The 20,565-nt window shown below is 40.9% G+C and overlaps 2 protein-coding genes across 3 annotated transcripts; one reads left to right on the top strand and one right to left on the bottom strand.

Annotated features, from left to right (window-relative positions):
- The first annotated feature begins 197 nt into the window (after positions 1 to 197).
- Positions 198 to 9,156, top strand: LOC126386386 (neoverrucotoxin subunit beta-like). Of its 2 annotated transcripts, none has more exons than XM_050038691.1 (4): positions 198 to 268; positions 2,292 to 2,391; positions 4,469 to 5,887; positions 6,714 to 9,156. In XM_050038691.1, the coding sequence occupies exons 2-4, from the start codon at positions 2,301 to 2,303 to the stop codon at positions 7,268 to 7,270; spliced, it is 2,067 nt and encodes a 688-aa protein (XP_049894648.1). In that variant the 5' UTR covers positions 198 to 268; positions 2,292 to 2,300; the 3' UTR covers positions 7,271 to 9,156. The 2 variants fall into 2 exon arrangements, with proteins under 2 accessions (XP_049894648.1, XP_049894647.1); XM_050038690.1 differs by lacking the exon at positions 198 to 268 and adding an exon at positions 1,101 to 1,216.
- A 676-nt stretch (positions 9,157 to 9,832) lies between these two features.
- On the bottom strand, positions 9,833 to 20,070 carry tamm41 (TAM41 mitochondrial translocator assembly and maintenance homolog). Its single transcript, XM_050038692.1, has 8 exons — positions 19,692 to 20,070; positions 18,302 to 18,484; positions 17,809 to 17,901; positions 16,979 to 17,129; positions 16,277 to 16,422; positions 13,163 to 13,328; positions 12,282 to 12,344; positions 9,833 to 10,708 (listed from the first exon to the last, which is right to left on the bottom strand). Exons 1-8 carry the CDS (start codon positions 19,827 to 19,829, stop codon positions 10,617 to 10,619), a joined length of 1,032 nt encoding a protein of 343 aa, XP_049894649.1. The 5' UTR covers positions 19,830 to 20,070; the 3' UTR covers positions 9,833 to 10,616.
- Positions 20,071 to 20,565: the final 495 nt, after the last annotated feature.

Raw genomic sequence — 20,565 nt, 5'->3', positions numbered from 1 at the left:
GGAGGAGGAGGGAGGAGGAGGAGGAGGGAGGGAGGAGGGAGGAGGGCAGGAATGCCTGGAATGATGGAATTCAGTTCCTAGCAGGTGGTGAAAGTAAAGCGCGCTGATTGGTGGAGGGCCGCAGCGATGATATCAGCATATATTATGATAATGACGCATTGCATCACATCCTCTGAAGGTTAGGCTGCTGTCACCGTGTTTACTGCACAGGGAGGAGTGTGTGTGTCTGTGTGTGTGTGCGTGTGAGAGCTGATGAAACATTTAGGAGGTGAGTAAGCACAGCTCCCGCCCTTAACAACCACTTTATGTGCACCTTTGATCATGGCTGTAAACAATTAGCTTCTCTGTTTGTTTGTTTGTCTGAATGCACATTAATCGTTATTAAGATCTATATTAAACATATTGTATATTACTGAATATTTAATAAATGAGCAATAACACACTATAATGTGGTTGCACACAGATTTACAGTCATTTCTGAGTGCTTTGTGTGTTTATTATACATTAAGAAACAGTTAACAGTTAAGCATGACTTGCACTTTCACTCTCACACTCCTGTTGTTTTAAAAATGTATGAGCTTTTATCCTTGGGGTCCATCTGACCTCAGCAAGTTAAAGGTACAGTGTGTAGGATTTAGGGGGATACATTCAAAAAATATCTGAAAATTAATTTATAATTTTTTAATTGTACATCTTTATTGAATTATGGGATATATAGGTAAAGTTGTTCATGATGTTTATTTAGAGCTGGTGCCTTAACTTTTGCTATCTATCGATAACTAATCTGTTCAATACTTTTGTATTTCAACATTGTTGAGTATGGTGAACTAAAAAAATGTGTATTATACTGAAATGTGGTAGAATATATAGTGGCTGTTGTCATGTGATTGGCTGTAGCTCCTCGTGGCTGGAGCCTATCCCAGCTGACACTGGGCGAGAGGCGGGGTACACCCTGGACAGGTCGCCAGACTATCACAGGGCTGACACATAGAGACAACCATTCACACTCACGTTCACACCTACAGACAATTTAGAGTCACCAGTTAACCTGCATGTCTTTGGACTGTGGGAGGAAGCTGGAGTACCCGGAGAAAACCCATGCTGTCACGGGGAGAACATGCAAACTCCACACAGAAGGGCTCCCTCAACCCTCTTGCTGTGAGGCAGCAGTGCTAACCACTGCAGCACCGTGCCACCAGAAATGGAATATAATAATGTAATTAATATAATTCTTCAGTGTATGAGCTCCTGAAAATAAGAATTGTTGTGTTTTTCGTTACCTTAGAATGAGACGTTTACATCTACATAGGGAGCGGGTCCGCGTCTGCTGAGATCACCATGTTGTACCGCCGTGTTTCTACAGTAGCCCAGAACAGACAAGACAAACACCGCAGTGAGTGAGCCAGGTTATGAAGCCAATTTTTGAAATGGTTAAACAACAGTGGTACTGCAACACCTGAGTCCGTCACGTGATGCCATTGGGCCCCAAATCACTCTTTCTCATTGACTAACGTTGGGAAAGAGACATCTGTGAGTCAGTGGCTAATTTTTTTTTCAGTGTCACAACGTTTCATTTTCATAGGAACAAACACGATGTCCCATCAATACTGTATCCAGGGGTCTCATTTATAAAACAATATGTAGGATCCATACTTCTATTTTTTGACTGGAGTATGTGATCAGAGTAATTCATGCATTTATTATAGTACTCTATTGCAGATCTCAGCATAGATATCATGGACAGTATCAATATCTAGAACAAACTCTAGCAGAATTGAAGCATGGTTGAGTCAGGTGTGTTAAGGTGTGGCATGGGAGGACTCTTGTGAGTAAGCACAATCCTCACAAAATGGCGCCCCATCAGACAAACTTTAACATGACATGGGGTCAACTTCACATTCTCCATTATATGTAATAAAAAAGTCACAGTATAGTTTCTCTAGGTTTTTTTTTTATCTTTTTGAGCAACACGCACACAAAAGTGTTCCATTAAACTCATCAGCAGTTTCAAAGTCTGCTCACTCAAAACTTACTTAAACCTGGATCTATCTGCATGACTGCAGTCCTGCAGGCACACGCCCGTTTAACTTCTCTACCTTGCATGCGTGCCAGTTTGTGGGCGGGCACATTGGCACATACCTGTTGTGCTAAGCTGTGCCGACTTATCTGAGCACATACCTCCTAACCACAGACGGTGTGATTGTGTTGAGGAGGAAAGTTGACTGCACTTTTACTACTTAAGAAAGTTTAAATGAAGTCCTGAAGGCTGTGTGGTTACTTTTTCTCAACAGGTTGGAGAAATGGCCTCAGATATGATGGCGGCTGCGGCCCTGGGTCGACCTTTCACCCTAGGAATGCTCTATGACGCGCGTAAAGATGAACTGATCCCAGGTAAGTCTCGACTGAGACTACAGTGTTATTAAAGAACATGTCTAACTATATCTACCTGTCACAGCTCTGCTTACAGGAAATCATTTAATAAAGCAGTAACACTATTTTAACCTCACCTGTTTAACTTTCATGCACACTTTAATAACAATTAGCAAATACTTCTTAATTCTGTAATGTAGTTGTGACCATTTTAGGGATCCATGATATATTGGTGACCGATGTATTATCCTGAAGCAAAAGGGAAAACTAAAGTCATTATTGTTGCAGAATTTCAGGTCATAATTACGTCCATTGAGCCATTTCACAACAGCCCCAGTTTAGGGTTACCCTGTGAAACTAGACTGTGAGTAGGGGTCGATTCTTTATCAGTGAAAACATATTTTTAGGGTGAGTTGATTTAGTAGGCCCTACTGGAGAAACGTTTAAACAGGGAGTGAGAAGAGCTCAAAACATTTCGGTGCAATTGTTTATTGTGTGTGCAGTCTGGCTGCTCTTCCTCTCTTCTATGCTCCCTGGCTTGATGTCATTATTTGCATGAGTTTGGGGCCGAGCTCCTCTACCCAGCAACACACACACACACACGCACACACAGAGCATCGGCTGAGACCATGGCAGAGAGAATGATGCGATTATATTTTACTCGAGTTGATTACTCACTGTGTTTTCAAAAATACTATGATACCCAACTATTGTGAAATGTTTTCAAATGATCCCATTGTAATCAGAGGTCTAAAGGTACATACAGGAAGTCTTATTGTTCCAATGTTGCACAGTTATCCTCCTGTCATATTAGGTTTCCATACGCCCTGTATCCTGTATTTCTTTGCAATAAATATATACGCTGCTGGCAGGATAAGCTGCAACATTCCAGAAATGTAAATGATTATCAGGGCTCCCTGACACGATACAATATCACAATACTTTAGTCTCGATACAATATTATTGCGATTTTAAACGTGTTGTGATATGCTGAGTATTGCGATAAAATATTTACTGATGTATTGAGATTTATAACGTGTTTTCATCTGCAAATAATGTCCCCAAAGGAAAACTAAGATAAAGCAATTGATTTTATTATTCAAGTAGGCTACCTAAAGTTTATCTGTATTCGTCATATTAATAATTTACGTAATAAAAAATCGATACGTGGCATTGTGTGACGATACGGTATTACTAAAAAAATATTGCGATACAATGCTGTATCATTTTTTTACCCCACACTTAATGATTATGTTTATTTCCCTGTGACTTTATATGAAAGGAGCTCTATGCGACATCCAGAACATTAATAATACCAGCAACAAATATTTCTATGTTAAGTTATAGTAGAGTAAGGACATCCTGCGCAGAGAATAGTCACACTCCTTCTGTGTGTGTTGTAATCCGAGCTTCTCTGTTTGTTGTTGTGGCTGCGCTTACCTGTTACATGTTACATGCAATTGTGTCGCAAATTTCACTATTTTTACTGCATGAAATCTCATTTCATTGTAGAGCTGCACACAGTGTATTGACTGCTGTGGCAGTTTGAGCTTCCCACCTGGGACAGAGTCACACACACACACACACACACACACACACACAGTGACAGGACTGACTGTTCGGCATCACACAGCTCACGTTACCTAATGGTTATTAATGGCTTTAATGACAAAATCTAGCTGTTTCGGTGATGGTGTCGTTAAATGGCTCGGAGACGGATGTTAGCCGCCGCTGCTGTGTTAGCTCGTGCTAACCAGGCAAAGAGAGCAGGAGTGTGGCTCACCTTCAGCGCTGCGTCGAATGGTAGCAACAGCTGCTGATCACAGTTATAGTCTAATTCTAGGAAACACTGAATGCTGAAGCCAGGATAGCACCACAGCTATTTTTGCAATTTTTTCTTCTTCTTTTTTCTGTTAGCTCTGTCAGCACTGTTACCGTTGCTAGCATCATTAGCTGCTAGGCGCAAGCTCAGCCACCTCTGTGTTGAGAGCAGTGTGCAGACAGCCCCTCAATCATAGATGTGCTCTGCATGTCGCATACTGCTGCTTTAACAAAATTGTTTTCTTGCTTTATCAAATGTTTTTTCCACTGTCCGCAGGTTTTAGACTGTGGGACGGTAAAGTTCTACAGGAGAGGATAACTGAAAGTCCTCAGCGCAGCAGTGCCTTTGCCATTTCTGCATCTGACTCCATTGAATCCAAGTCCTCTCTGCTGAAGGTCGATGCTTCTCTGAAGGCCAGTTTCATGTGTGGAATGTTTGAAGTCGAGGGATCTGCTGAGTATCTGAATGACAAGAAGAAATTTAAGAATCAGAGCAGAGTGACGTTTCAGTACAAAGCTACCACCCACTTCAAAGAGCTGTCACTGACGCACCTTTCAGTTATGAACCCACAACAGATAAATGTCATTAAGAAGGGCTTGGCAACACATGTAGTCACGGGCATCCTTTATGGAGCAAATGCTTTCTTTGTATTTGACAGTGAGAAGCTAGAAGCCAGCAGCGTCAGGGACAAAGAGGTCAAAATGAAAGCTGTGATACAGAAGATTCCTGATTTTAATATTCAGGGAAAAGTTGACATCAAGCTGACTGAAGCAGAAAAAGCCCTGACCCAGACCTTCTCCTGTAAATTCTACGGAGACTTCATTCTTGAAAGCAATCCTGCAACATTTGAAGAGGCAGTGAAGACCTACGCACAACTGCCAAAGCTACTGGGACAAAATGGAGAGAATGCGGTTCCAGTGAAGGTCTGGCTGATGCCGTTGAAGAATTTGGACTCTGAGGCTGCTGAGCTGACGAGTGGGATCAGCGTTGGACTGGTGAGGAAGGCTCAGGACGCCCTGGAAGATTTGAGGGAAATAGGAATCAGATGCAATGATTCTCAGGAAGACAGAGTGGTGGAGAAGTTTCAACACATTCAGGAAGAGTTAAGCACTTTCCAAAAACTGTGTGGCGATTACGTATGTAAACTCCAGAACACAATGGCGGAGAAACTTCCCTCTATCCGTGAGGGTAAAGAAGATGAGAGCTCAGTTGAACAGCTCTTTGAAGACAGAGACAAGTCACTGTTCAGTCATGACAAACTAAGCAAGTGGCTGGATCGCAAAGAGAGAGAGATTAACGTCATCAGATCCTGTGTGGACACCATGGAGGGAGCAAAGGTCGTCCTGAATCAGTCCGAGCTGGACAGAGAGATTCTGGCTCCAGGTGTAGAGCACGTTCTGTGCTTTGTTTTCACCTCCATGAAAAGGGGTGACATTCTGAACTCTGAAGAGCAGTGGTACTCCTCAGATGGTGTTGTGATGAAAATGAGAAAAAAAGCCGAAGCTTTCAGGGACCTCGCCAAAGCACTGAGGAAAAACAGCAGATTCTGTTTCCTTGTTGCAGCCATAGAAAATAAGAAATACACAGGAGCAACAATCTACCACTACAAGGACGGCATTCTGGACACTGAGGATTTTTCAAAGCCTGACCTCCCTGATGTGGAGACCATCACAGACAGAAGAGATCTGATCTGGTGTAAGTCATTTTCATGCTCCTTTGAGTCATAGGCTATGTTCACATTATAAGCAAATGTTGCTCTCATGTGACACAGATCTGATTTTTTTCAAAGCAGCGTGGTCACAGAAACCCAATTTTTTTCCAATTAAATCCAGGCCACTCTCATGTGTGGTCCTAAATCTGATACATATTCAGTCACTGGCTATGCATCCCTGCCTCATGTGAGTACTGTGGATCCCCAGAAAAGGAACAGAAACACGAGTCAGAACTGAGACACCTCATGAACTAAGTGGCCTAGGAACTGTGGTATGTTGAAACGGCCACCTTAATTTCATTTAGTCTTTTTCTTAGAAATGAATAAAATGCTGAGATATAAGCCTACTGTATATTTTTTAAAAACTTTCCTTACACCCCTTAAAATCAAGAAGGTACCGCTACCCCCCCCATGAAGCTTTGGTGATCCCTAGTGGGGGTCGAGACCTCCAGGTTTGGACCAAAAGCCCACTTGTACCACAGCCTATTAACCCCAAAACAAACCCACATTGTTCCAAAGGGCCATTTCTCCGAAAAGGCCCTACACACTCTCTCATACTGAAGCACATGGCTATTTTTTATGCAGAACGGTGTCATCGGTCATTAGGGCAGAGATCTGTTCACACTGATGTCACATCTGGGTCACTTTAAACATGAATGTGAACCGTCGAGGCAGATCTGGGGAAATGATCAGAATGGAGCACTGAGGCCTTTAATGTGAACATAGCCACAAATACACTGTACAGATTACAGAAACCTGTTCGACCGTCAGAATGACTAATACCATATTTTGCTATGGTCTCTCCATCAGATGCCTGCGATCTCACCCTGGACCCGAACACTGCAAACAACTACATCACTCTGTCCGAGGGCAACAAGAAGGCAACGTGTGGAGCGTGGCAGACATATCCTGATCACCCAGAGAGGTTCAGTAAATACCCTCAGGCGCTGTGCAAAGAGAAGTTAAATAAGCGCCATTACTGGGAGGTAGAGTTGAGCGCTGGTTCCATTGAATCTTCTTATGTCGCTGCTTCGTACAAGAGAATTGAAAGAAAAGGAAGCGGTCCAGAGAGCGTCTTTGGATCTAATACCATATCGTGGACTTTTGGCCAATATTTATCATCTAAAATACGCTCACTCAGGGCGTGGCATGATGGTATGGTGTGGGAAATTGCTTTTCCCTCAAGCTGCTGCAATGTAATTGGGGTGTTTCTGGACTGGCCTGCTGGCACTATGTCTTTCTACAGAGTCTCTTCTAACACATTGAGTCACCTCTACACCTTCCACAACACATTCACTGAGCCTGTTTACCCTGGCATCTGGGCTAATAAATATAACAATTTTGTGTACCTGCGTCCAGTTGAATAAGAGCCACGAAGAAGACTTAGATTCCTGGTCTGGTAATGGGGATATGAGTTTACATTTTAAGTTAGTTAGTCTGTCCCTCAAGGATGTTGCCACTGCAACATTTAACACAAATTCAGCCGATGCCAATCAATTCTGCATGACCTTGCAATTTTGTCCAATCACTGCAAATTTGACTTTTTAAAAGGGATAAAATCTCATTTCACTGTTGTGCTGCATGCAGTGTATTGAATTACTCAGCATCCCCCTCTCTTTCTCTGTTTATCATGAAACTGCTGCTGTGGGAGTGTGAGCTCCACATGTGGGACAGAGTCACACACATACACGCAATGACAGAGCTAACTGTTAGCATCACATGGCTAATGTTACCAATGGTTATTAACAGGTCGAATGACAGAGTTGAGCCATTTCAGTGTGAGATTAACAGCTCGGTGACAGGTGTTAAACACTGCTTCGGCTCAAGCAGCAAAATATGACAAATGTTGATGAGATCACGTTGTGTTGTGAGCAGCTAATGCAGTGGGTCGTTTAGCTGCCCCCTTCCATCCACCCCCCGCCATCACAAATAGATTCTAATTCTGTGGGAAACACTGATTACCATAATAATAAGATCTACATACTGCACGTGACAGCATCACAACTATTCTTGCAATTTTCCCTTGCCCCACAATTTCATTGCAAAAAAAACCCAAAACCATATAACTATACATTACAACATGCATTACATTTTTGTAGAAAAGCTGCAGTGAAATCAGGCATTTCAGACTGCAACAATCTCAACTTTTTTGGTCTTTTTGCCTTTTAATTATAGGACAGCTTGAGGGTGGCAGGACAGGGGGGGGGGCAGAGAGAAGGGGGATGACACGCAGCAAAGGGCCGCAGACTGAATTTAAACAAATGCTGCTGCAAGGATTCAGCCTACATGGAGAACACAAACTACTAGGTGAGGTCGCCCCAGTTTAAGTACCACATTTTTCCTTAAACATGCTTCAAGGTAAAAGATGCAGTATTGTCAGTTACTGTTTGTAGACACACTTGTCAATTTTTTTTATGAAATGCATTCAAAAATTGCTGATGTAACTAGAGACCATTTGCAGTGTGATCAGAAGAGCCGCAATGCCAATCTGCAACCCTAAAACGAAGGTGGGCCAGGATGTAAAGTGGCGGCAAATGGCCCCTTCCCTACTTCCTACCCCCCTACTTATAGCATCCTTGCTCTGACCACACCCATCTTCAAACTGGGCCTTCATTATGATCTCAACTACACACCTCTGAAGTATCGTGACAGCATCTTGCATGGTTGTGACGCAATGGTGGTGAAAAAAACTGTCCACAGAGAGACATGTAAACATGTGGCAGAATACTCAAAACAGCTTCTGTGGTAGTTCCCACTATGATAAGTGTCACCAGGACCACATTTTACCACGACACACACACATATTCACAAGGTGAAAACAACACCAGCCCAGCTGTCGCATCTGGTAACAGACTGACCGTAATTTTCTGTTGATCAGTTCATGCTGATTCTGTGCGCAGCCTTCCTCTCCAACTGGTTTGTGCTTCACAGCTTCACAATCAGTTAAACATCTGAGTGCTTCATCCATCGCTGAGAAGAAATACTTATAATGCAGGCAGTGATCTCCGTCCCTGTTCAGCTGGCTTGTTACTGATGCATCACTGTGTATGGAGTATTTCCTGCTGTAGCTGGTTTCAGAAAAGCTCATTTTTGCTACGTTATATACTGATTGGTAGTTTAATCTACCTCAATACATGTTTAACAAAATTATTGTCAGTTTTGTGTATAAAATTTTATCCTGCAAAGTAACTTATAACTACAGCTGTCAGAACACTTCCCTCTGAAATGCACTAAAGGAGAAGTGTTGGATTGACTGTGGACTGCACAAATGTTAAACTGAATCATGTCAGTGAAAGACGTGTGTGGTCAGCACACTGTGATCATAAATGAAAGCTGTACAAACTGCCGAGCACTGATTTAATGTCTTTATATTTGAGGCAAATCTCAAAATAAAATCCTTTAAACCTCTCTGGTGTGTGCGCTCCATTGTTATGGTTGTTTCCATGGTGTCGAACTGAACAGAGGTACATTAACCTTTTCTTTTCTTTTTTTTTTTTTGGAGCCTGAAAAGGTTTTGTGAGATTTTGCATCCTTCTTTTTAAAACCTTTGATTTTTTTCCCCTTCATGTCTCTCCCTCAATTGTCAGTCTGCTTGAACCTTGTGCAGCGTTTTGTTCTCCACATACAAAGCATTACTTTGATTGAAAACTCTTTACACAAAATAACAAAATATCTACTTGTAAAGAGAACTTTCTACAACCAAAAAGCATTTCTGACTGGCTGATCAAACTTTCCAAACTTTTGAACAGCAGTGTGTATGATTGAGTGAAGCAGTAGTGATGTAACTTGGAGGAAAAGTTTGAGTTTTAACTTCAGATGGCGACAATGTTTAACAGCACAGACTTTTCTGATCATTTCCTCACATTTAGGACTTAACATGAGGTAAAAATAAAACCATGCTACTGAAAACAGAATCATAATAGATGCTGTTGTATTAAAATATTTATTAAACCCATTTCTTTGAACTGAATTAGACCACAGCCAGTATTGGTGACCTCCGGTTGTGACTATGACCAGTTCATAACAGCAGGGCAGCAAAGAGATAAAATGTAACAGTGAGGAACATTTTCATGATAAAATAAATGTGATCCTATTTTCTATTTCATGAATACAGACATAAATATCACACAACCTTTTTGAGATGGTGTTGAAGAGCAAAGAGATGAAATATTCTTGATCTTTGGCAATGTGAGAGGAGGATAACAAGTGTGACATGTAACAGTGGTCCACATCTGAAAGAGTTCAACGAAACCCTCTCACAACGCTCAATTCAAAACGTGGCAGAAGACACCAAAGTATTTTCTTCATTATACTTGTGGTACTTGATGTACGCTGTGCTAACGCTGATTTAGTGCTGTGGCTCCAGAGATAGCCGATTCAGCAGCTCCCCGCCAGTCACTGTAGTCATCTCGCAGAAAGGTCTTTAGTACCATTGAATGTCAGCCGTAATTCAGTCACGCTCGTAAAATGTCACCCTTTTTTCTTCAGCTTTTATGAACTGCATGATAACGGGCAGCTGTATAGACGATTCTACGCTATTCAAGACACGGACTTACACCTGCTCAGCGATCCCGTTCATAGAGGCGACGCAGTGATAGAACCAAAGGAGAGGTGAATGTGTGGTTCTTCCAGCCACAGTTTGTCGGGGTAAAAATCAGAGGATGGACGTGGATTATCTGGCTGAGAGTTCAAAGAGAAAGACCGGGATCAGGATCAGGACATCTGTGAGACTGACGGCTTCCTCCTCCAGCCCCTCCACATCTTTATCAGTTTCTTGGAGCTGTACGACACCGTCTTCCACATTCCTGAGAAGGACACACAGGACATTAACTTTAACAACCACATTAGAAGAACACTATTTCTATATTAAACTAGTTCTTGGGAAATTTAATTAAACACTATAGAGAGGGTGTCTGCAAATATCAGACATATTGAGCATAGCGTTAGTTCAGGCACGTCACTGCTCTGGCCTGCCTACTGTTGCTGCTTCCTCTGCAAGCCACTCTGCAACCTGCCTCCACCCCAGCTCCTCCTTTTCATGCTGTGTCTGACTTATCAGTGTCATTTCTGTTTGTCATTGATGCTGCTCTGTTCTGTTCCAAAGGGGTCTTTGCTGCTGCTCTACCTGCCTTAGGCTTTACATGTAGGCGCATGGAAGGGCAGGGAGATTTGCTCTCTTTGCCTCTGGCTTTCCTCGTTTGCACGTGGAAGGGCAGAGAGGTGTGCTCTCTCTGCCTTATGCTTTCCACATAGGCACGTGGAAGAGGCTTTCTGCGTAGGCCCGAGGAAAAGTAGAGAGGCCCCAGAACAGAGCCATGCCACCAAATATAATACTGCAAACGCAAATAAGTTTTCTTTGACTAAAGTGTTCCTGACTGAACTTAATCTGATGCTTCTGAAGACCTTTTCAAGATAATTTTTAACCAAATATGAGACTGATTTTTGGACAAATCATATTTTTCTTATTCAAGCATTGCAGGTAAGTAGAAAGGTAAGCAGTATATATATGTAGTTCCCTGCAGATGTAGGTTTTATTTAGGAATATGCTTATCAGGTTGAGTTTTGCCACCAGGTAAGTGAAAAAACAATGTAAAAATATGACAACAATATAATGCTCTGTGGTAGGTTTAAAGATTCGTAACATCAGAAATGTGGACAAAGAGCTTGACTCACTTTGACAAAAAAATAGAAGAAGGATAAATTATATTACACAGAATGTTTGTTGCAATTAAGATTTCACAAAATTTAAGGAGTATTTAAATAACTTTAAGGCCTAATATTTATAAAATTGATTTTAAGACATTTAAAACTTTTTTAAGGACCTGCAGACACCCTCATACGTGTCCAATTTATCCATTGTATCATTTCCATTTCTTTTCTAATTAGAAGGTAAGGCCGTGTAAAAGCAATAGTTTGACATTTTGGTGAATAAGCTACTTGGCTGTCCTGCCATGAGTTACATGAGAAGATTGATACCACTCTCATATCTGTACAGTATGAAGCGACACCCAGCAATCAGTCAGTTTAGCACAAAGACTAGAAACAGGGGGAAACTACTAGCCTGACTGTCCAAAGATAACAAAATTCACCTTCCAGCACCTAACGCTAATACAGCATGAAGCCATATATTGTGATTTTTGCACCTTGTTTCTTTTACAAATGCAATATAATGTGTAAATTAGAAAGCTTTAGAGGTGCTGGCAGGTTATATCTCCAAAGACAGCATACAGAAATAGTCACTCTTTTTATGTATTTATCTGCAAGAAAGCAAATAAGTAAAGGGATCTGGAGACGAATCAGCCTTTACAAACAAAACATGACAATGTATAATTTAGGATTTTTCCCCAAACATCAAACAAAGAAGAAGAGGATGCCTACCAGCTGTTGCAATGCCTTTGATACTCTGTGTTATACTGGAGGTTTTCACAATTGATGCAATACCTGAGGAGGAACAAGAACATGCTCAAACATGCAGTTATACAACAACTAATATCTAATCACTCTGAAATATGATTGTATGATATGCTACGTATGGCTACAGACCATATGAAGAGACAAAGTCAACACAAGAATCAATTAAGGATAAATTGTTTGCCATTTACTTGATCTTTACTCTGAATCAGCTTAATTCTTTCAACATGACGTGAAACAGCTACACACTCATAATGTCCTAAAAAATGACACTGTTCAATCTAGTGACAGATTACCATGATTACATAATGTTAGATTTGTTTATTCAGATGTGAAGCTGTATCTCAGACAGCACTGGGACAATCGGGAATACGTTTTAAGGAATGTGCTCCCATAATTAAAATTACATTTACTGCTCAAAATGACGACCTGATCTGCTACAGTACAGATTTAAATGAACCCAGGAGTGATGATGCATCTTGGAACTAATGGGCCTTAGTTTCCAAAGGATGACATGTTTATTTGATTTACTACTTGTTTTGTTTTCCTGTCCATTATCACAGCACATTTATTCCGAGCACGTTTTAATAATATATAATCTTTGTTAATATATTGATTCAGTGGATTCCTATCATTATTCATTTTGTCACATAATCCTACTTCATTTAATATTCACCACACACGATATCACCTTTGATCTGAACAACTAACATGTATCTCAAATCGCATTGTGTGAGTTTTAATGAAACATCAGAGAGCAATGACTTTTTCCCATCCATCTATCTATCCCTCTCCCTGCCTGCCTCTCCCTCTATTCGACATCCCTCCACTCATTCTGTATCCCAAACCTTGCTGCACGACAGCTCCGCAGTCTGGGTCCTGAGCAACCTGCAGCAGGATCTCCTCCACGTCTCGGTTTTTCCCCGGAGGATCCACCAGCTTCGTGATCCTTTGCTGGAGGGTCCGAGGCAATGCCATCAGCTGAGTAAACTGTCCCTCTGGGCTTTTGTCAACCTGCAGAAACAAGAAAAATGTAGACAGAGATGCACACAGTGGACTGAATACCAGCAGCAGAGCCAACAGCCACGTCCATGTCACATGTGAGTGGTCAGACACAATGTAGTCCAACATAGAAATCAAATACTATTAAATACGGGACTGATCTTAAAAGGGATAGTGCACCCAAAAATGAAAATTCAGCCATTATCTACTCACCCATATGCCGAGGGAGGCCCTGGTGAAGTTTTAGAGTCCTCACATCCCTTGCGGAGATCGACGGGGGGAACAGGCAGCACACCTAATGGCATACGGCGCCCCAGACTAACGTCCAAGAACACAAAATTGAATTCACAAAGTATCTCCATACTGCTGATCCATAGTGATCCAAGTGTGCTGCAGCCGCGACATAAAAGGTTGTTTCGAAAAACGTCATATGAACTCTGTTTTTAGCCTCATCACCAATTCCCAGTCTGAGCAGCAAAGACTTTCCTCATCCGTTGGCATTGCTTTGCATTTGAAACAACTACACCACCAGGTTTCCAGTGCTCGACTCCGGTATTCTGCGGCTGGCTGAGGGTTAGGCTCATGAGCTGCGGCTGCTGCTTCGTCCAGTACCCTGAGTTCCGTCCGTATACTCGGGCTCAAACAAATGCGGCTCAACAAAGAAATGCTGGTCCTCCTCAATTGCAAAGTCTTCAGACATGTTGGGCTGTCCTTTGCTAAAAGACCGTAGTGCAAATTATCTTTTAGCTACTGTGGTTACCGTTGTCTCTCCCGGCGGTGCACGTGTCACGTGATGTAAACACGAGTGAGCAAAGCTCATGCTTTCGCTGGTCTCGCGCAGGCGCGCACACGTGAACGCAGAGCACAGAGAAACAATCAGAGCTACAGGCTACAGTGAGGCTAAAAACAGAGTTCATATGACGTTTTTCGAAACAACTTTTTATGTCGCAGCTGCAGCACACTTGGATCACTACGGATCAGCAGTATGGAGGTACTATGTGGATTCAATTTTGTGTTCTTGGACGTTAGTCTGGGGCGCCGTCTACCATTAGGTGTGCTACCCGCTCCACCCGCCGATCTCCGCAAGGGATGTGAGGACTCTAAAACTTCACCTGAGCCTCCCTCGGCATATGGGTGAGTAGATAATGGCTGAATTTTCATTTTTGGGTGCGCTATCCCTTTAAGGTTCTTTTATTTGTTTTTAAAGCCATACATGGGCTGGCACCCCAGTATTTTGCTGAACTTCTCTGTCCCTACTCCAACTCCTGACCTCGAAGATCTTCAGAACAATGTCTTTTAACTGTCCCACGATCAAGGCTGGTGGGTAAGGGAGATCATACTTTGAGAGTTGAAGCCTATTCCAAAGCCTTGTAGCAGCTACCACAATCAAATGCTCCCCCTCCACTGACACGTTTAAGACGAATCTTAAGACGTACATGTTTTCAATGACCTTTGGTTGTTTGTAGTGGTTTTAGTAATTTAAGATCTTTTTACATATGGGGGGGGGCTGAATCATTCATACACCCCTAATTTCCCATATGCAGGGCTCACAGCGCACACTTTCCAAAAGCATTATTCACTGCAAAATGTGTTACTCACACACTTAAACACTCCTAACCACTTATTCCTGTTACTCCAGGATAGTGTGATGAGTCGTTTCTTGTTGGTGTAAACATTTAATAATAAAAAAAAATATAAGATAAAACTTTACAATTATAAAAATGGAGAGGAATATGTATTCATGCCATTTCATGTGCAAACATTTTCAGACACATTTTCCAGGTTGTATTGGTTGATAATGTATGTAACGTAGGTAACGGGGCAAAGTGCCAGGTGAGTCACACCCCCTTTAATGTTTACTACCGAGGCTGTGAGTACACTCTGTGCTGTTCAGGTCAAAGCTGTGTTCCTGTTATTTATCTCCAATGGGTGTAAGCCTGGAGAGAATCATGTGCTCGGTTGTTCGTGTGTAGCTGTCTGTCTGCCTGACCGCAGCTTATTTCACAAACTACTGGACCCAACAGCCTAATATGTTTTGTTCAAATTTATGACTGTAGGCTCAAGGACCTCTTGTTGCAGTAATTCACAGTTTACCTGTTTTACTGACTACTCTCGTCCTCTAGGCAACAAAATCACATTGCAAAAGGCATGTCCCGCAATCACTTAGCCTAAGAACAAGCCTTACCGTGTGTTGCAAGCCACATTTTCCCCTTTGACGTGGCTAAAAACCTAACATCCATAGAAAATTTAAGTCTCATTTTGAACTGGAGCATCTTCTAACTAATTCCACATCTGAATTGTTATGATCCACTAAAGTTAGGCAAAATAAAGGATGAATTAATCCCTGTATTTGTTATCTCCACCGCCATCTTGACTGTAAGGGAGCTGGGAGGGACAAATGAGTGAGATTCAACACGTCTTTGTTTGGGAGGAGAGAGACGTAGGTAGGGTTTTATTGGACATTGTGTCTGAGGTTTGTCTCCATATAACCTGTCTGCTCCAGTTACACCTTGATAACGTAACTTTCTTATGTAACATATCATCTTCCCTTCATCTCACCACTGTCATGTATACACACACTGGATACACAGCCTGACCTGCACTCTCTGTTCCCCACACATGTCCCACACACACCTGGCACTGAGACGTTTTTATGTAAGAGTTTCAAGGTATCACATTATACATTTTAATTTTAGATGTTTTTCAGATTTTGCAGCAGACGCCTTGTAACGCCACAAACTTTGCTTCTCAGTAATGAAACTCGAGATTAATTCGTCACCTTGACACCCATGGATTTTTGACTCATACTTTTGGCAGGTAATAAAATGTAAGTGTTAAACGAGGAAAAACTGTAGATGGAGCGCACAATGTACTCTCTGTTGCTCACATATTACGTGAGATTATAAAAGTGTGTGTGTGTGTGTGTGTGTGTGTGTTCGGAGCCATATTTTGTATTTTACCTCCAGTTTCCCGTGGTGTGGTTTGTAGACCACTTGAGGGCAGTCTCGTAGGATGTTACTGTACAGGATCCGGAAGTGCTGAACGTTGTCTTTGACGATATTGACCACCTTGGATTTATCTTCTCCGATCACCATTCTAAAATCCCCTGAAGAGGCACAGACAAAATGTTTTCCCTTAAGTGTAATATATTGACTTTAAAGTGTTTAATCTCTTGCTGTAGGAACTGAGATAAGATACGTCTTTATTGATCCCAAGAGAGGAAACAGAGACCTTTGTGATAACTCTCCCCAGATTAGCATACTGTTTGCATGCTGACAGTCGTAGGGTCAGCATTCATTTATCTGCTTCAATTTCACGTCACATTTGTATATATTAACCAGATAAGTTTTGTGTCGTGAGGAACTTTCACCATCAGTCTAATTACTTTCATTCATCTATCAGAAAACTAACTCAGCTGCTAAGAGATGGGTTACCAATAACGTCCAGCATGTTGGATCACACTGTACTTGCATTTAAAGGTTTTGAACCACATAGGCCCGACTGTTATTACAAACAGTATTTGTGTGTGTGTGCACTATGTGGGAGAGAAAGAATAGAAAGGAAAATTATTTTTTGTGTCTATAATCTGATTTGGTAGATTTGTGTCTCAGCGTGCCTGCATCTTAGAAATGTGTACATGTTCAATCTTCTTCTGTGGTTACCGGCATAAGAAAGACCAGCTATCTGCAGGAAGAGGTCTTCCTCAGTGAAGCTCTCTGGCAGCATGAGGAAGGAGGCTATCACAGCACTCTTCAGGTTGGAAACCAGAGCAGCGCGGAGCTTTCCGTTCTCATTCTGCACCAACATCTTCACCTGCGATGGGTGGGAACACATAAAAAAATGTGCGAACACACATGAATATGGAAACATTTGTGCACATGAGCAAAACCTGAAGATTTAACTGAATAGGTAGTGATTATGGAAAACATAGGAATATAAGAAAACATCTGACTGGTTTGACAAAAATTATTTTGTCCAATAAATGATTCAGCGTTCCCACACATTTTTATGGACAGGATTTTAAAACTGTTCCATGACTACTTTCCCTGTGTTTTTTTTAATATCAGATTCAAACTCTATTCAAACATAATTTCAGCTGGCATACTTGAGTAGGGAGGGAAAATGAAGAAACATGTGATGGTAAAAAAAACGTCACATATCGATACATGTTACAGCCATGTTAGGTAAACAGCTACAGAATATACATTTGCTGTTGTGCTACATTATGTGTAGGGTTATCCATGGATGATAACTGTAATAATTTCATTACACAAACAAATAAATTCCATGACTTTTCAAAAACTTTCAATAATTTTTACTAATTCCATAACTTTTCCAGGCCTGGACAATGTGACTTTTCCACGTTTTCCTTGACCATGAGAACCCTGATGATTGCACAATAAAATAATAAGTTTTATACAGCTTGGTTGTTAGGATTGATCCATAACAGTCTGATCAAACAATAAATAAATGTAATGATTGTGATACTGACTGGTTTGTGAAGGCGTCCAGCAACATACATGGTGTTCCAGTGCATCAGGTCATCTATGAGAGACTCTGTGCTGATCACACCATATTTGATTATCTGAGAAGAAGAGGAGAAGGTCGTTAAATTACATAATTAATAAAGTCTAGTCAGATAAAATAATACAACAAGCTTAAATAAAGTTGAATAAATAAGAGCAAGAGATGAAGTGAATTACTGTTATCCATAAGTTTTATGCCTCAAACTCAGCAGCTAATCGTACTTTATCTCCACTTAAAACAATTATTGTTTGTCAAAACAAACACTAAAATCAGAACAATAACAACAGTGAATTCCTGTGAGAAACAGGCACTGCAAACTGTGACTACTGAAGAAACACTTGTGAAGATTTCAGTATTAAGTGAGAACTGGACTAGTTCCTCAAAGAAAAAGCAGTCATGGTGGACTGAGTTGGTTGGTTTAGAAAAGATGCTGAAATATAGAAACTAGAGTCATTTACCCTCCCATCCACAGGCACCAGCGTGTTATAATACACCGAAGCCCCGTGATCGTTTTGTACGGAGCTGATCATCGTGGGCCCGAGCAGCTTGAGGATGGAGTAGTGTTTGCGATTCTGCAGCAGATTCATGGTGTGCCATGTCACTGGGTCGTCCACCGCAAACACAAAGTCAAGCATGTTCTTCTACATGTATCAAAGGCAAACACAACAGCATCACATTTTCTTATCGAAGGAAAACAGATACAGCTTCAAATTCTAACACTCAATATTGTTATTTCACTGGAATCGAATTGTGATGACATAATGACACTGTGTTAATTAGATTCTGTTGCTCAAATTAAGAAAACTGAGCAAACTGTTACAAAAGAAGACAAAACAAATTAAACTAATTAAATGAATTATTGTTACACATATGTGAAGAGGTGTGTCTGACATAATGCGTAACAGTGGAGCAGAGCTCATGACATTTTAAACAATTTAGATTATTTTATGTTAGATTTATGGAATAGGTGTTTGGACGATAGATATTTGTAATACTGTGATGCACAATGAATTTAGGCCTATATCAGAGAAATATTCATAATAACATAGTAAGATTGATTTCAAAAAGTCAGGATAATACAGTGATATTGATTCAAATATTGTTATTCATAGAATGAGACTGATTTTAAATATTGATATTTATATAGTGATATTGACTTTAACCACATTGCCATCCCTTCATGTACTCAGGGTGTCTACTGGTATCAGACAGTTCAATTTAATGCTTCATAAAACCTGTTCAAGACAACTTTTAACTAAATTCAGGACAGATTTTTTTGGACAAAACATGTTTTACTTATTTAAGCATTGCAGGTAATTAGTACATATGTGGTCTTGAGCAGAAGTAAGTGTTATGTAGGAATATGGTTATTACAGAGAGTTAAGTCAATCTACATGTTGCCAACAGGTAAGTGCAAGTATGAAGTAAAAATGACAGTATAATAGTTATTTAAAGATAACATTATAAATGTGGACTTTTACAAAGAAAGCCTTCACTCATTTTCACATAAAGACATTAAAAAATGTATAAATGATATTAGATAAAATGTTTGTAGAAGTTAAGACCTTACAAATTCAAATTTAAGACTATTCAATGACTTTTAAGGCTGTTGTTACACTGAATTTGATACATTTTAAGGCTTTTAAAGGACCTGTAGACACCCTGGTATTAAGATAGTGCCTGGCCTACAACAACATGCAATTAGTTTGTAAGTGAGGCGCTGAACAGCTAAAATTATAAGTGATAAGTGTCTTTCTTCAAGGAAAATGGAGCATTGGTGTGGCTGAAAAAGACTACACAACAATATCCAATGTGACTTAGTGAACTGGCAGGACAGGTGTCACCTACCTCCATTTGACCTTGGTTGGTCCCGTGTTGTTTGAAAACGCCAGACCCATAAGCAAAAGCTAAACTGATGTCCTGAGGAAACTGAGCCAGAATCCGTCTGTAGAGCACACCAGTGTTGAACACAGCTGGAAGAGTCATTTTGAACTAGCTAAGACAGCTTTCCAGCAATAACACGAGCTGGTTTATGAGCGGAATAACTAACCAAATAAAATATAAACTGAAGTTTCGGCCGCATAAAATAACAGATACATGTCAGACTGAGTGGCTGAGTGCCACCAAACACGACCACCGCTACTGAATAGCACTAAAATTGACACTTTCAGCGTTTTAATACGTCCATCAGGTCAGTTTGTTTCTGTGGTGTGTTTGACAGTCGACTAAAGTTGACGTCACGGACTGCGCTGCGGGCTGGAGGCTCACGGGAAATGGAGTCAGAGATGGAAGGTACGCAAACTGAGCCGTTTAACGTCTAAAATAAGCACTAATTTGTGCGTTATTTTGCACGGAACTACATTTATGATTAAATGCAGTCGTGAAATATAAACTGGGCAACACACTGCATCGTTTTAGTACTTTTTCAAGTTCAAACAGCTCTAAATGTAGCCAGCAGAGGGTGGTTTTTGACCAAGTTTAGCTGGTTGGCGATGAGGTAATGCTGATTAATATGGATGGTTGTGTACACCCAGATCAGATCAGTCACCTTGCAACTGCAACAATCAGCTTCTCCTGTATTATGCAGCGTGAAAGTCCTATCAAAGGGGAAATTATTTTAAAAGACATCAATCATATGAAGTCAACATGAAGCTTTTGACTAATGCCTTTATTTCCCTCTGTCTGGTAAACATGTCACTGTTTATTTTCTGCTCTTTTGACT

The sequence above is a fragment of the Epinephelus moara genome, chromosome 24 (genome assembly GCF_006386435.1).
Source record: "Epinephelus moara isolate mb chromosome 24, YSFRI_EMoa_1.0, whole genome shotgun sequence".
Lineage (NCBI taxonomy): Eukaryota > Metazoa > Chordata > Actinopteri > Perciformes > Serranidae > Epinephelus > Epinephelus moara.
This window is presented reverse-complemented; position numbering and strand designations above follow the sequence as displayed.

Coding starts and splice junctions, on each gene's coding strand:
- LOC126386386 (XM_050038690.1), top strand. Junction 2,392..4,468: donor TAAAGATGAACTGATCCCAG/GTAAGTCTCGAC, acceptor CACTGTCCGCAG/GTTTTAGACTGTGGGACGGT. Junction 5,888..6,713: donor CAGAAGAGATCTGATCTGGT/GTAAGTCATTTT, acceptor TCTCTCCATCAG/ATGCCTGCGATCTCACCCTG.
- tamm41 (XM_050038692.1), bottom strand. CDS start 19,829: ATGACTCTTCCAGCTGTGTTCAACACTGGTGTGCTCTACAGACGGATT. Junction 18,485..19,691: donor CCAACCAAGGTCAAATGGAG/GTAGGTGACACC, acceptor TGATACATGTAG/AAGAACATGCTTGACTTTGT. Junction 13,329..16,276: donor CACACCACGGGAAACTGGAG/GTAAAATACAAA, acceptor TTGTTTCTGCAG/GTTGACAAAAGCCCAGAGGG.